The 16,586-nt window shown below is 46.0% G+C and overlaps 1 protein-coding gene across 2 annotated transcripts in view; it reads left to right on the top strand.

Moving 5' to 3' along the window:
• Positions 1-14,434, top strand: part of POLR3D (RNA polymerase III subunit D) — a 200,826-nt gene extending 186,392 nt beyond the window's left edge. For both annotated transcript variants that reach the window (XM_078666377.1, XM_078666376.1), the window contains exon 9: positions 14,082-14,434. In XM_078666377.1, coding sequence (XP_078522503.1) covers positions 14,082-14,204 — 123 coding nt within the window. In that variant the 3' untranslated portion in view covers positions 14,205-14,434. The remainder of the gene's footprint in view (positions 1-14,081) is intronic.
• The last annotated feature ends 2,152 nt before the right edge of the window (positions 14,435-16,586 follow it).

Consider the following 16,586-nt stretch of genomic DNA (forward strand, 5'->3'; position numbering starts at 1 on the left):
GACCCTGTGCCTCATGGGAACAGTCCAGTCCGAACTACCAAGCCATGTCTTTCCCAGATCGGAATCAAGCATCCAAGGACCGGTTTCTGGCTATTAGCCTTCATCAGCCTGGATAGCTTGACTCCAGTGGTGTGGAGAGCCTGGGACTCACGTCTGAGCATACCCAGCCCACTCGGGGTGAAAATTGCAAAAAAACACAGTTGATGGACAGAATGTAGAACAATGTCATACATTCACCCCAGTACAAGGATCTGGGCCTAAATCCATCGTTTTGTTTGCACTCCACACCACCCTGGGTTAGACACTGGCTATATGCAAATCAGCTCTGACCCTGTGCCTCATGGGAACAGTCCAGTCCGAACTACCAAGCCATGTCTTTCCCAGACTGGAATCAAGCATCCAAGGACCGGTTTCTGGCTATCAGCCTTCATCAGCCTGGATAGCTTGACTCCAGTGGTGTGGAGAGCCTGGGACTCACGTCTGAGCATACCCAGCCCACTCGGGGTGAAAATTGCAAAAAACACAGTTGATGGACAGAATGTAGAACAATGTCATACATTCACCCCAGTACAAGGATCTGGGCCTAAATCCATCGTTTTGTTTGCACTCCACACCACCCTGGGTTAGACACTGGCTATATGCAAATCAGCTCTGACCCTGTGCCTCATGGGAACAGTCCAGTCCGAACTACCAAGCCATGTCTTTCCCAGACCGGAATCAAGCATCCAAGGACCGGTTTCTGGCTATCAGCCTTCATCAGCCTGGATAGCTTGACTCCAGTGGTGTGGAGAGCCTGGGACTCACGTCTGAGCATACCCAGCCCACTCGGGTGAAAATTGCAAAAAACACAGTTGATGGACAGAATGTAGAACAATGTCATACATTCACCCCAGTACAAGGATCTGGACCTAAATCCATCGTTTTTGGTGGGCTTGCAGCATTGGTTGGCCCACCCACAGAAGCAGCCTTTTAAAATATGTCTAAGGTCTGCCATTGCAGAACCTGAGTGCAGTCTGGTACTGTCATGCTGGCTGGGCAAGTGCACACACTTGCCAGCCTCTAAACCTTCACTTTACTTCATGTGAGTCACCCCTATGGTAGGCCCTAGGGCAGGGTGCATTGTAAGCATAAGGTAGGACAAGCCCTGATGTGTGTGGCATGTCCTAATAATAAATTACAGCCATTTTCGTGTTTCACTATTGTAAGGCTACCTGTTCTCATAGGCCAGAATGGGCTGCTGGAATTATTACACTCTATAATCCCAGCAGGCTCAGGGAACATGGTAGAAAGTCAAGTCTAGTATGCCTGAACTCAGAATAATAAAATACTTCTTTTAGTAAAGTTTATTTTCGTATCCTGTGTTTGCAAATGCTACTTTTCAAAAGTTAGCATTTGCTTGCCTGACCGTTTCAGCCCGCCTCTGCTAGGATGTGTATCTGCTGTCTGGTTTCTGTGAGTGACAGGGCTGGGGAATTTCAGGGGACAGTCTGGGCTGCCAGGTGGTGAATATAGGGATTACCCCCAGGATGGGTGGGAGGAGTGCCCCTTGACTCTGAATAGGGCTGTGCTCTGCCACCACAATGCTGGCTCCACCTCCTGCGGAGCGTCTGATGTCCCTGCCCTGCACCCTGAAAGAAGAAGGCAGCTTCCTGTAAACAGAGTACTCCAGAACTGGGCTGAACCAGGCTCAGGCCCCCTGGCCTGCAAAGACAAAATAAACTCAGTATAAATGTAGGAGCCCTGCTGCTAAGAAATGAGATCCTGTTTTACCACGAAGAACCTCTGCCCGACTAGAAGGACCAGGAAGAATCTGAAGGAGGAAAGACTGTCCCTGACCTGGGGGACTGGCCTGCAGTGGTGCCTTGCTGAGAAAGGAGAGGAAAAGACCAGAAAGGACTTTGCTTCATTTGTGCTTGAAACTATCTCCAAGGGCTTGATCTGAGCTTGCCCCCTGACCTGAGCCCCAAGACCATTGGGCTCATTGTGCCTTCGCTCGTCTTTGACCGAGCCGTGTGCTTCCTTCCCGCCGGAGCTGTGACCTTGCCCCCTCCTAGGGCCGTGACACCCAGGAGCCTGGCCGCCCTTGCCCGCTGAGAGCCCCGCTCTTGCTGAGTCGCTCTCACCCCGTCGGGCCGGCCCGCCTGCTCCCCTGTCACCCCGCCTGCTACTGAAGCGTGTGGTGTGCTCCCTCGCCCCTACTGACGAAATTCAGCTTGGAGCGCGATCCTACGCCTCGGACGGCCGCCCGTACGTGAAACGTACCCGCCCGCCCCGCTTTGCCCTCCAGCACCTAAAATAGGCCGCACCGCACCCTGAAGCGACCCCCAGTACGGTCCGTACTGGAGGCCCTGTGCCGCGCCTGCCTACCGGAAGCCGCCAGCCTTCAAAAGATCCGAAGGTACACTTGTCCCCACCCGGTACGCCGCGTGGACGTGAGCGCCGTACCTGCGACGCCTAACCAAGGTACTGTAACTTACAAACTCAACAGCGAGTCTACAACGGACTCGGGGTCCGCACCATTCTGTTTTCCCCGTAGCGCTGTTCGCCTCGACCTTCACAGCGCTGTACGCCTCGTACGCCAGGCGCGTAGAAGTTGAAACCCCCTTTGTGTACGCTAGCGAGGTACGCCTCGCACGGGAGTGCAACGACGCGCACCCCATTGTAAGCCCATAGCGGTGTATGCTTCGCTCCAAGCGCCACGCCTCGGATTAACGTGTCCGCAAGGCGCGTGAGGGTTGGCGAGGCTGTGTCTTGATCACCGCATACAGCATACAGGAGCTCTACGAAGCGCCCAGCAGTGAGAAACACTGCTGAAACAGAACAGAGCTTTTACCTTACAGTTTGTGGAAGCAGCTTAAACCATCTTTAACACTTGCCTCTTTAAAATCTTGTGGCCTAATTTTTAAAGTTATATTGGTCTTCTGATAGTAACTGCATCATACCCTATATTTTTACATAAAGCCTACGTATTTTTTATACAAATCTTACGCCTGGTGTCCATTTGTGGTGGGTCATTGTGTTTACTGTATGTGGTCATAAATGCTTAACTAACTTAGCGCCCTGAGGATTAGCCTTGTCTGCTCGCGCCACGCAACCTAGATGGTGAGCAGGGGTTATTCTGAGGAGTAGTTCCCTTGCCCTGACTAGAGGAGAGGGTCCCTGTTTGTCACAAGTGTACACCTGTGCCAACCAGAGACCCCCAATTCTAACAGGGATCAAGACTGAAGATTTCCCCATGTGTACTCATGCTTTCTAGTAGATTGTTTCTTCCATGTTTTGCCTATAACCTACTCTTTAGATTCCAGAGGCAGGAATAAAACGTATACCAAAATCCCTAAAAATTCAGGGTCTTTTCTGTGTAGTTCAACTCGAGTTGTAAATCAGTGTTCGAGGCATGTGAGTTGTAGATCACATGCTTTGAAGAGCCTGCCATCTAGTGTTGGGTCCGGATGTTTGCACTTTGCTTTTGTTCAAGGAAGTCATTTCCAGTCATGAGGTAGGTGACTCCTCCTTTCGGTGATAGTGCGCATGGGCATCGACTCCATTGTTAGGTTGTATTCTTCCGCCATTGGGTTCGGATGTGAATTGATGCACTCCAGTTCGGCACCGTTTCTCGGGTTCCCATAGACGCACAATCCACTACCCTCAATGGTATTGTCTCTCATTTACATTTCCCATTCTCCGCGTATCGTCCCGACTCAAAGACCTTCAATCGGAAAACTCGTGGAGGGCCGTTGGGCCTATCCGCGCTGAGCTCGCCCGCAGTTGATGGAACAGACTCCAAGCTATGTCCAGGGTGTCGCGCCAAGTTTCCGCGCACCGACTTGCACAAAGTGTTCAACCTCTGTTTATCCCTGTAACACGACAAGAAAGACTGAGACACGTGCCGATCGTTTCGATCGAAGAAGACACTTCGTGACCGTCGGGCTTGACGTCACAAGATACAACATCAGGGCTGCTCCGTACCGGACATCTTCGGCGAAGATTCCAATTGAGAAGAACTACACGCTCAAGGAGCTCAGAAAGCACAACACATCTCTGTGTCCAAAGCCGACTCCGACATGGATGAAGAGGAGCAAGTTACGCCGGGTCAGCGTACCGTGAGCATAGAAGCCCCCTTGCCCCAACAACACAAGACTAAAAAGGCTCCGGTTCTTCCTCTGCCTATGGGCCAAGGTCGGCACTGAGAAAAAGTTTCGGGTGCCCGCTCTCGGGCCCGGCGCCGAAACATAAAGAAAAGCTTACGGGCTCGAGTCGGCCCCATGTTGGTGCCGAGCTGAAATCTTCGGCGTTAAAACTGAAGCATGTCGTGGTCACTATTCCACTGTTATCGAAGAGCAAATCTTCAGAGCTGAAGGGTTCGGAACCAAAACCTTTGACGCTGAAAACGGTGACCAGAGACATAAAGACTCCACCAAAAGAGCCTCTGTCTGACGTTCCACCTTCGGGTCCAAAACAGAAAGAGCTCGTTATACACCCACTGGACATATCCATGCCAAAATGCCTGAAAAAAGGAAAATGGGCCTACAGGAGGATTACCACATTCCTCTGAATAGAAAAAATGTGGGTACTAACCCTTCAACACCTTGCATTCCACCTCCCTCGCCCACTGATCCAAACGTATTCATCACACCCATAAATTCACCACCATCACTATCGCCTGACCCACAGGATAAAGGGGGTGGGGATGAGAATAGGCCACAGGATACTGACCCATGGGATGACTATGACACTGACCCAAACATGGATAATTACCCTGATTTATATCAGTCTAGACCCTCACCACCCGACGGCAATACAGGATACATTGAGTTACTTAACAGGGCTTCTCAGTATCATGGGGTGGAGCTACATAAGGAGCCTTTAGAAGAGGATTTCCTATTCGAGACCCTAAGTACCTCTCAAAGGGCTCCTCCTACACTGTCAATTGTTAAAAGGATGTTGAAGCACGCAGATGAGGTCTTTAAAGATCCTGTGAGGGCAAGAATCATCACATCGAGGGTGTAGAAAAAATATAAACCTGCACCTACTGACCCGCCTACATCAAGGGTCAGCTGCCCTTAGAATCCCTTGTGGTTTCCAACGATCGGAAGAGCGCTAACTCACAGACCACAGGTTAGGCCCTCCCTCCTGATAAGGAGTCCAACTTAATTGATGCGACCGGCAAAAGAGTTGCGTCACAAGCAGTCAATCATTGGCGTATTGCTAATGCTCAGGCTTTGAAAGCTCGGTATGATAGGGCTCATTATGACGAATTCGAAAAGCTCATGCAATTTCTACCTGATGAGCATAAATCTAAAGATAATGATCTTATCCAGGTGGGAAAACTAATCACCAATACCTCCATCAGGTGCGCCCTAGACGCAGCAGACACAGCAGCCACACAGTAAACACCAGCGTACTGCTACGCAGACATGCTTGATTGAGAATCTCAGGATTCAAACCTGAGGTGCAAGCCTCTATTTTCAACCAACCATTTGGCAAAGAACACCCCTTTGGCCCAGCAGTTGACACTTCTCTGGAAAAAACAAAAAAAGACACTGAGGTTGCAAAGTCCATGGGGGCTTTGCAGTTACCTTCAAATAGGGGTTCCTTTCGTCGCTCGTTTTACAGGGGTGGCTCCAAGAATATATCCTCAGTGAATCCCTCCTCCTCTTACAAGGGCAACAACCAATCGCCCTCATCAAGAGGCTATTTTAGAGGAGGTTTTAGAGGAAACAACGGTAAGGGAAGAGGCAGAGGCAACTCCGCACGACCTTACTCTGCAAATTACAAGCAGTGACTTCCTTCCGCTACCCCCTCATCATTCCACTCCTGTCGGTGGCATCTCTCCCAATTTCTCCCTGTCTTTAACACAATCACCTCAGACAAATGGGTTCTACAAATTATCCAATATGGTTATGGCCTGGAACTTACAGACACTCCCCCAAACATTCTCCCAAGATCACAGGCAATGTCACAAGAGCATCTCCCCTTTCTGAAGCAAGAAGCTCTCTCTCTGTTAGAAAAAGGAGCTATAGAACCAGTGCCATTACAATATCAAGGGGCCGAGGTATACTCCCAGTACTTCTTAATTCCCAAAAAGGACGTCTCTCTCAGACATATACTAGACCTCGGAGAACTAAATCTATACATTCTGTCGGACCACTCTGGACTTAAAGGATGCCTATTTCCATATCCCAATGCACCCTGCAAATACCTCAAGTTCGTAGTAGCAGCCATTTGGAGTAACTACCGCACCCAGGGTTTTCACCAAATGCCTAGAAGTAGTCGCAGCTCATCTATGAAGACAACACATTCATATCTTCCCATACTTAGACATGTTGATTAGCAACCACAGGGGCTGTCCACAAACCCCGAACCCGGGACAAATGCTTATTATATCAAACAAAAAGGCTCAGGGGAAGAGAAATGTTAAAAATTGGAAAGATATCCAATATATTGGTTAGAGAAGCCCTTCACAACAGCCTAATGGTATCAAAATTACACATTTATTTATTTAGACATTTCAAAAGATTTTTGGGGACATACAAATAATCTCAAGCAAGAAAAACGCTGGTGTACAAAAGAAAAACAATACATATAAACCAGACAAGTGGCAACAACAATACATATCACAAAAAAGGAACACCATAAACATAAATACTGTGTCCTTATAATAAATTAAGCCACAGAGAAGTGTCGACGGCGTTTCGACCAATACATTATTTAACGGTCATCTTCAGGACTCAAATTTATTCTTGAGCAAGAGATCTTCAGCTTTAAAAAGGGGGGGAGGTAGACCAATTTAAAATTCAGGTCCTCCAGAATCACTGTTCAATAGCGCAAAAAAAGCGGGTAGATTCACAATGGAGTATAGCTACTTAATAGCATGTTGTAGAAGTCGTCAAATCATTCAGCTGGCCACCTAATGGCCCGAGTGGTTATATAGGGATTTTCCACCAACTCATCGCCTGTTGGCGCCTATTCAATTCAAAAACGCCAAATGGTTTCCGCGTGCATAAAGCCGAAAAAAATTTTAAAAAAAATACTTAGACATGTGGCTCATAAAAGCCAGCTCGCAACAGAGCTGTCTACATCACACTCACAAAACAGTACAGTTGCTCCACAAACTTGGATTCACAGTAAATCTGTCCAAGTCCCATCTCCAACCTTCCAACACACAGGTGTATCTGGGAACCATGATAGACACACAAAAAGCTCTGGCCTACCCTAATCCAATGAGAATTCGCAACATTTAGACTCATTACCAGCTCGAGTGTTCATGCAGTTGCTAGGGGTGATGGCATCTTGCATCCTAATAGTCCTTTACGCAAGACTTCAAATGCGTCCCCTCCAGGAGTGCTTAGCACGTCAGTGGAACCAGGCTCAGGGTCTGTTATCAGATCTAGTGTTGGTAGACAGCCGCACCCATCGCTCTCTGCTGTGGTGAAATACACAAAACCTTTCAAAAAGGCGGCCCTTCATCGACCCGGTTCCACAGTTAGTGCTAAAAGCAGACGCATCGCTCACTGGTTGAGAAGCTCATATCCAAACACATACAATTCAGGGCTTGTGGAGCCTGCAGCAAAAGCAGCTCCACATAAACCATCTAAAGCTGCTAGCAATTTTTCTAGCACTGAAAGCGTTTCAAGTTCATCTAGTAGGCAAAGCTGTCCTGATTCATACAGACAACATGACAGCAATGTACTACCTACAAAAACAGGGGTGAAAAACTCTCTCCAGCTGTCACAACTAGCACAGACCATCTCGAGAAGGGCTATACATCACAAACTGTATCTCCTCGCAGAACACCTTCCAGGAGTAAACAATCCGATTGCAGATCTGCTCAGTCGTCAAAGACAACAGATCCACAAATGGAAACTCCAACTTCATGTTCTCTTCCCATTATTTCAAACGTGGAGCTTTCCAGACATAGATCTCTTCGCCACAAACCTAAACGCAAAATGCCCAAGCTTTGCATCCAGGTATCCACACCCATTGTCTAGAGGCAATGCAATATGAATAAATTGGTCAGGGGTATTTGCCTATGCTTTTCCACCTCTTCCACTCATTCCATTAGAGGTTCGGACGCTCAGACAGGAGTTCCTGACACTAATCCTAGTTGCTCCCACATGGGCCCGTCAACCATGGTTCACAACCCTGTTGGAGCTCTCAGTAGTTCCTCACAAAAAACGACATCTCACACCCAATCTCCTCACTCAGAGCCATGGAGAGATAAGACATCCAGATCCCAGTCATCTCAACCTTGCGATCTGGCACCTGAAATCTAAGTGTTTGGCTACCTTAATCTTCCGCCAGACTGCATGAACATTATCAAAGAGGCTAGACGTCCTGCCACAAGAGCATGCTATGCAGCAAAGTGGGAGCTGTTTGTGATATACTGTAATGATGATCAAATCAACCCACCTGATGCTTCAGTTCAAAACATCATTTGCTATCTATTACATCTGCAGCGTTGCAATTTAGCATGCACGTTCATACGCTTACATCTTGCTGCAATCGCTGCATACCTACAGAACAGACAACATCTGTCTTTCTTCAAAGTGCCTGTCATTAAAGCATTTATGGAGTGACTTAAAATAATCATTCCCCCAAGACTTCCACCTATTCCAGTGTGTAATCTAAACATTGTCCTCACCAGACTAATGGGTTCACCTTTTGAGCCATTGCATAGATGTGAACTACAATTCCTCACTTGGAAGGTAGCTTTCCTCATAGCTAACACATCACTGAGGAGAGTAGATGAGCTTCAGGCACTAACCATAGAAGAACCATTTTTACAAATAGACCACAACAAAGTGGTTCTTTGGACCAACCCTAAATTCCTACCTAAGCTCATTTCTGACTCTCATATCAACTAATCTGTTGTGTTGCCTGTGTTCTTCCGTCAACCAGATTCTGTGGCAGAACCTGCTGTACACACCTTAGATGTGAAAAGAGCACTACTTTACTATATAGAAAGGACAACACCTTTCCGTAAGACAAAACAACCAATTGTGGCTTTTGCTCCACCACATAAAGGCAATCCTATATCAAAATCAGGTAGTGCAAATTGAATAGTCAAATGCATTCAGACATGCTATGCAAAAGCAAAACGAACATTGACAATTCCCTCCTAGAGCATACTCTGCACGCACACTAGGAGCTTCTATGACATTCTTAGGAAATATACCTATAGATGACATCTGCAAAACTGCAACATGGTCTACACCTCGCACATTCACAAAACACTATTGTGTAGATGTGTTAGCAAGACAGCAATCTAGTGTGGACCAAGCAGTTTTATGTACAGTATTTCAGACAATTGCAACACCTATAGGTTAGCCACCGCTTTGGGAGATAACTGCTGTATAGTCTATACAAAGCATGTGATCTACAGCTCACATGTCTTGAACGGAAAATGCTACTTACCTAGTATGCATCTGTTCTTGGCATGTAGAGCTGTAGATTCACAGGCGCCAAGTCACCTCCCTGTGTACCTATACCTGTTGTAGTAACATCTTACTTAGATACATATATACATGGACATCTCTTAATACTCTTACTAACTCCATTATCACCATCTGCGGCAAACAATCTAATAATGGAGTTGATGCCCATGCGCACTATCACCTAAAGGAGGAGTCACCTTCCTTGTGACTGGAAAAGACTTATTCGAACAACACACAAGTGCAAACATCCTGACCCAACACTAGATGACATTCTTTGCAAAGCATGTGAATCTACAGCTCTACATGCCAAGAACAGATGCATACTTGGTAAGTAGCATTTCCTTTTCCATATAACCATCATTTGACATAGTTCATTTATTGCCAGGCTTCACGATACCTTCGATTTTAAGCCTGCTGTGTACTTCTTGAGCAGCATTAATAAAAGAAGCAGTGTGCTAAAAAAGGAGGAAGAGAGAGGGGGAAAAATTATTTCCAAGGGAGAAAGTAGGAACGTGCAAGAGTGAGAGAAAAAGGCAGGGAGAGTCTGGTAGTGCATTAAAGAGGTAGGAGGTGGATTCAGGACTATGCAGTCTCGATGTTTGGTTTGCTAACATTTAATAGCACCGTCCACAGGCTTGTGAGTAGATTGTTGGGCACTACCACTCATTATTTTACAAATGAAGCACTCTAGCTTAAACACTACTTCAATCTCTGAGATTTTCTGCTCTGCAATCAGTATGAAGCACATTGATCAACCTCAGCAGGATAGTTTAGCCGGCAGTACGCTCCTAGTTGTCAGTAGAGCCCATAGTCGCTGCATCTCTTTTTTTCTCTTTGCAGTGCCTCTGTTATTAAAGAAATCCTCTAAAAGTTTTTTAGGTCTCGCCGGAAACAGCGTATGCATTGTCGCTTGCAAAACATTTTGTTTACTTACAGGAGACTTCGAGCCCGCTTATTGGTTATCATTCGTTGGTTTAATTGCCCGTCTTATTTGCTGGCTCCTGTTAGTTCAGCACATACTGGCTTCACTTTCATCATGTCCCCTTCTACTCTTTGAAGCAGCATAACCACGCCACAATAGGTTATTAGCATCACTTTTAACAGTGATTTCTAAATACATTCATAGCTTTGCACTTTTGCTATAAAGTAATCACTCATTTTCGTTTTAATTAAGTGCTTTTTCGGTACATGTTTCATGATTCATAGGCTGTCTTGGGCTTGATTAAAAGGTTTTATGTAATAAAGAACACTGTGTTTGAAAAAGGTTTATATTTGCATGATTACAGGTTAAATGGATTATTCTGGCATGAAAATAATATTATATTGTAAGGCCCTTTTTTCTTGTTTGGCCACTCCTATTGTGCTCCTTCACATAGCTTAATGTGTACATTGTATTAATGATTACCATACTATACAAAGACATACCATCACGCCATAGTATACAGTGACAAGCCTTACCATACCACATAGTGACATGTCATACCAGACTATATTATACTGTGACCGGTCATACTATACCCTACTATACAATGACCGACCATACCATGCTATACTTACTGTACAGTGAAAGGCCATACCATAATACCATACCATATTATACAGTGACAGACCATACCATAAGACAGGGCATACCAAACCATACCATACTATATAATTACAAGTCATACCATTCTATATAGTGACAGGCCATGCCATACCACATTATGTAACGACAGTCAATACCATACCATACCATACCAATAGTGAAAGGCCAGACCATACCATACTATTCAATGATAGGTCATGCCATACCATACTGTATAATACAATGACAGGACGTACCTTACTATACAAGAACATGCCATACCATACTGTACAATGAAAGGCCATAACATACTATACAATGACGGGCCGTACCATACGACAGGCCACACCATACCATACCATACTATGCATTGATAGTCCATAGCAAACTATAAAATGACAGGTCATACTGTACCATATTATACAAAGACAGATAATACAATTCCATACTATACAATGACAGACCATACCATACAATGCAAAAATGATCATGCAATCATATTATAATATGAATTCTATCTAATATGTTACAGTATGATACAGTATAATCATTTCGCACAAAGGTTGTGCAGCATGACTAAAAAACATTGACCAAGCCAATATGTAGATCTTACTTAGGCAAGACCTATTGGCTTTGCCAATGCTTGTTTTGTCGCTAAAGATGGTGCTATACCTTGTATGGACACCAGTCTTCACCTGTCTGCACTTCTTCGAATGTTATGTTCTGCATTGCCCTTCACTCATAAAGGGCATGCCACTGTGGAACCATTCAGAGACATGAGGCTACCCAGCAAGCTTCCTGTTCGCCCCTCCATTATCCCCTCCCCCATTTTAATTCTATTCATTGCAAATAAGATGTCTATCTTACTTCCTCATGGCTGTTACTGTCCCTGTGAGTCTCACGTTTGCCATGGACATGTGTGCATGTGCATTGCAGCTCTCTGGCACTATGTATTGTATTGTATTGTAATTGCATTTATATAGCGCTTACTACCCCTGACGAGGCGTCAAAGCGCTTTTTCGGCGGGTAGCACGCTACTCCGGGACCCATAGAGGATTAGTGTTGAATTAGTATAGTGAACCATGCAAGTACATTTTAAGTGGTGGATAGGTTAGTCAGTTATTTGGATTTGGAATGATAGCAGAAGGATAGAGTAGGACAAAGGTTTGTATTTATTTATCGCTCGCTTGTTGACGCATGCTATTCAGGGAGCCTATAAAGGATTAGTGGTGAGTTAATATGGTGAAATATGAGGTAATTTCAGTGGTGGATATTAATCTGTTACTTGGAGTGAGAAGGATAGCGAATGGATAAAAGGGGAAGAAAGATTTGCATTCATATAGCACTTGTTACCCCTGATGGGTGTTGAAGCGCTTTTCTGGCGAGTAGCACGCCACTCCGGAACCCATAAAGGATTAGTGTTGAAAATTAGTATAGTATAAATATGAAGTAATTTGAGTAGTAGATATGTTATTCAGTTATTTGGGCAGTATATTAGTATCTTTGAATATGGAATATGGAATTTGAGAAGTGAACATGTTAGTCTGTTAATTTTGATTGAAAAAGGATAGTGGAGGGATAAAAGAGTGAAGGATTTTTTTATTTTTTTTTAAGTCTTAGCAGTAGGAAGAGGCTTTTGGATGAGTAAAAATGAGTTTTGGAGGGAAGGAGTCAGAGGGGAGAGTTTAGAAATTGTTTTAGGGGATCGGTGTAGTAAAAAGAGGTGTCAGATGATGCAAGGAGGGGTAGAGCAGGAGAGAGTCTAAAAAAGGTTATTTTGGCGATCATAGTAGTGGTATGGGGTTTGGGATAAATGAGAGAGTGGATGTAGAGGATATATTGATAGATCTATAGGATGAGAGATAGGGTAGTGCATTAGAAGGAGTAGTAGAAAGAAGTTTGAGAATGAGTCAGAAGGTTGGGCTAGAAGATATATTGAGCGAAGTATAGGCTGAGAAATAGGCTAGTGCATTGGAAATGCTAAATTAGAAGAAAGTGATAAATATATAGATCCATAAGTACATTGAAAGTATATAGATACATAAAGGAAGTAAGTATATTTAGATTAAATATATTGATAGAGGCACAGGATGAGAAATAGGGTAGTGCATTGGATATGCTTTTTCACGAGAAAAGTAACAGACACATAGATCCAAGTACATGGAAGGTACATAGATGTACAATGGAAGTATGTACATATAGACCAAATATGATTTTGCACTGCAATGTGGGCTACTGCTACTCTTTGATGAAATCTTGTACTACTGGGGGGGTGGAGGGTGTGTGTGTGTGTGTCTCTGCATGTGTTTGTTTCTCTGAGGAATACTTACAGTTTTGTTTGCTGTAACTGTTTAGTGCATGAGTAGAAAGGCTGCTACTCTGGCTCTCTTCGCCTATTCTGTGTGAGGGAAATTTAAGATGCTGAGCTATTCCTTTTTAGTGTGAACAAAGCTTACATCGTTCTTATGTCTTTGATGTGTCTGTTGTGTGTATGGAGAAAGAGGGACAGCTGGGGTAATGCAGTCCTGCCAGCTGCTTGCACTAGTATTGTTTTTACTGTAGCAGTGTGTGTGTGTGTGTGTGTGTGTGTGTGTGTGTGCTGGAAGATGGTGCTGATGAGTTGCATATGTTTTGTGTGTGTGGTAGGTGCCTTGCTGACTACCCATGTTGTACCTGTTCTGTGTTAAAGAGACTGCTTGCTGCATCTGTTCTGTGTCTTAGACTTTTACTGTTTCGGCCCTTGCTTTGCTTGCATTTCTTCTGAGTGGGGACGGGTAGGGACTGTGTGTGTGTGTGTGGGAAGTGGATTATAACTGTTCTGGGTGTGTCAGCTGGGTTGAGTACTGTACATGTGGAATGGGTGCATCTTGCACAACTCTTGTTATTTCTACTACATGCCCTGTATGTACTAGGGAACCTTTCACTGCTGCTGTACCTGTAGTAGCACTTGTGATGCTGCTGCCAATGCTTATTTTGCGTCTATGTGTTAAGGACATTCGAGCTAATGTACTGCATATATTTCTTGCTGCATGGGTTGGTCCCTACATCTGCACTTAATAACTTGTGTCATTTTCTGGTTGTAGGAGTTGGTGTCCATAGGCCTCGGAGATGGGCGGAAAGGAGATATGACAGTCCTTGGCCATCTAAAGCACAAGCTGGTCTGCTCTCCAGACTTTGAGTCCTTGCTAGCACACAAGCACAGATAGGAAATTCAGTGTGCTTCATGATGGCACACATGGCACATCACGTCGCCTGCACTGAAAGTAGGAGCAAAGCAGGCTGCTCTCATCAGAAAGAGAGGTGGACAAAGTGGATGGATGCTCATCTCAAATTAGCATGCAGATTGGCCCTCCCAATGTATGGACCTGTATGTAACATATGTATATACTCATCAGTATGAAGCGGAAATTGTACAGAATAAATTTCTCCAGCATTATCAAGAGTTTGAGTTTTGGTTTAATATGTATTGTCTAAAACTGCATCTTGGGCACGGTTCTCTCTAACTCTATGGGCAGACTTTATGCAGATTGCTGCATGTCTTTCTTTAGGGGGTGCTCATTCGGCCCTCAGAATAATCTGAAGCTGCGGAATCCTCATGTAATGGATGCAGTCCTATCTGTACCCTGAGCACAGATGGTCCTTATAGGTTCATAAAGATATTTCTAGGGGGAGGGTTCTGCCAGTAGAGTGGCAAAGCATTTGAGGAATAACCAGGCACAGGTAATAGTTCAGCAAGAGTCGTATAAGATGCAGTATGGTGGTTGAGAAAACTAAGAACATTGTGCGGTTGGTGGATTAGGAATAGAAGTGACCAGTGGCTGGCACAAGGAAAAGGGAATATTTCTTTTTCTATAATCTACTTTAGTCTTGGTGCAAAGCACAAAAGGCTTAGTTTGATGTTTTAGTTCTCTTAGGGTAAATGTCATTACAGAGGTCAACTCTCATGAAGACCAGCATACTTTGAAGGGGTTTTTATGTCATAAAATCACTATATTAATCAAATACTGTTTTAGTTTTTATATCTGAAAGAAACTATTAGTTATAGATTCCTTACGTTAGAATTACCCCAGGCGTCAGACTGGATCCGGAGAATTTTTTCCTAAGCAGTACCCCTGCGCGTCGGTAGGTGGCGTCGGTTGACTCTGCCTCTGTCATCGGCGTCGTGGTCGCCGGGATTACATTGCGGTGCCAACTTAGACGCCGCCCCTGCGCGCTGACATCAGTTCTTTCTTTTTCCGTGCCAGCCTAGCACAGATCCTGAGAGAGCTTGCCCCTTAGTCCCTTTTTGACAAAATTTTTTCGACTTTTGTCGGCATCTTTTTTTGAGTCTTCGACTCTTGGTCCCGTCGTCGGACCGGCTTCAAGCCCTGCGAGGTCTGTCACAAACTGATGTCTGTGACGGACCCACACCTCATGTGCCTCTGTTGCTTGGACCGCGACCACGACCCCAAGTCGTGCTCAGACTGTTGGGCCATTCATCTGAAGTCTTTGCAGGAGCAGTCCGGAAAGCTTTTGGAGGCCCGGCAGTCAGCTCCGCGTAGCTCCCGGTCTCGCTTGAGAGGAAGGTCTCGAGACCGGTTGTGGAGCCACCATACCTCGTCCAAGTCTTCGCATTCCTCGGCTAAGTGCGGGGACACACTAGTGAGTGTAACCATGCGCTTTATAAGCTTACTTATTATTATTATTATGACTCGACCCGGAGCATCGTCCCTCTAAGGTTCCGTCTCTGTTGCCTGACTCAGGGATGACTCTGCGCCTCCCCCTGTTTGCGGGAGCCGGAACATCCCCTACCCAGCTTCGTACATTCTACAAAGCCCTCCACCGAATTTCTGGGCAGTCCGACTCCGCTCAGAGTCGGTCAGGGGCCCTGGGCCTTCGATGCCAGTGGCACTGGCCCCAGCGCCAGAGGGCCCCTTTGGATCCAGGCTTGGATCCGTATCCGTGCCGGTTGTCCTTATTTGGCCTTCCCCGCGCCCATCCCAGTGACAACGCCCCGGGCGTCGGCCATGCCCCCGGCCGACGCCATCCCCATCCTCACCCCCGAGATGGACCCAGAGCCGGACCGATGTTGGCCAACCGGAGGAGGCCCGGGCTATTCTCTCCCAAGCCGTGGCAGATGGGAGAGATGCAGCAAAATTCACGATTCGCTGTGGACTGGATATCACCGTCTCACTGGGCAGAACGATCGCCACGTCCGTAGCCCTTCAGCACTACGCCCGGTTGAGGACATCTGGTTTTTCAGGAGATGTTCAAGCAACCTTGCTGGACATGCCCTTCGATGGCCATCGCCTTTTTGGTGACAAGGCAGACTTGGCGCTGGAGCGCTTTAAGGATTCTTGAGCTACTGCCCAATCCTTAGGCCTCGCGGTGTTCTCCCATCCACCACAGTCTGCCTTTCGTCTCTTTCATCGCTACGAAGGGGCACCCCACCACGTCCGACCCAGTCTAGCCATCGGTCCACGCAAGCTGCTCAGCCTCTGCGTGGCCGCGGACTTGGGACCCAACGATGCGGGTCTGGGAGCCAGCGGGCAGGTCAGTCCACCCTTTCCACCCCGCAGCAGCCTCCAAACCCTCCTAGTCTGACCTTT

Source organism: Lissotriton helveticus, chromosome 11 (genome assembly GCF_964261635.1).
Source record: "Lissotriton helveticus chromosome 11, aLisHel1.1, whole genome shotgun sequence".
NCBI classification, from domain to species: Eukaryota; Metazoa; Chordata; class Amphibia; order Caudata; family Salamandridae; genus Lissotriton; species Lissotriton helveticus.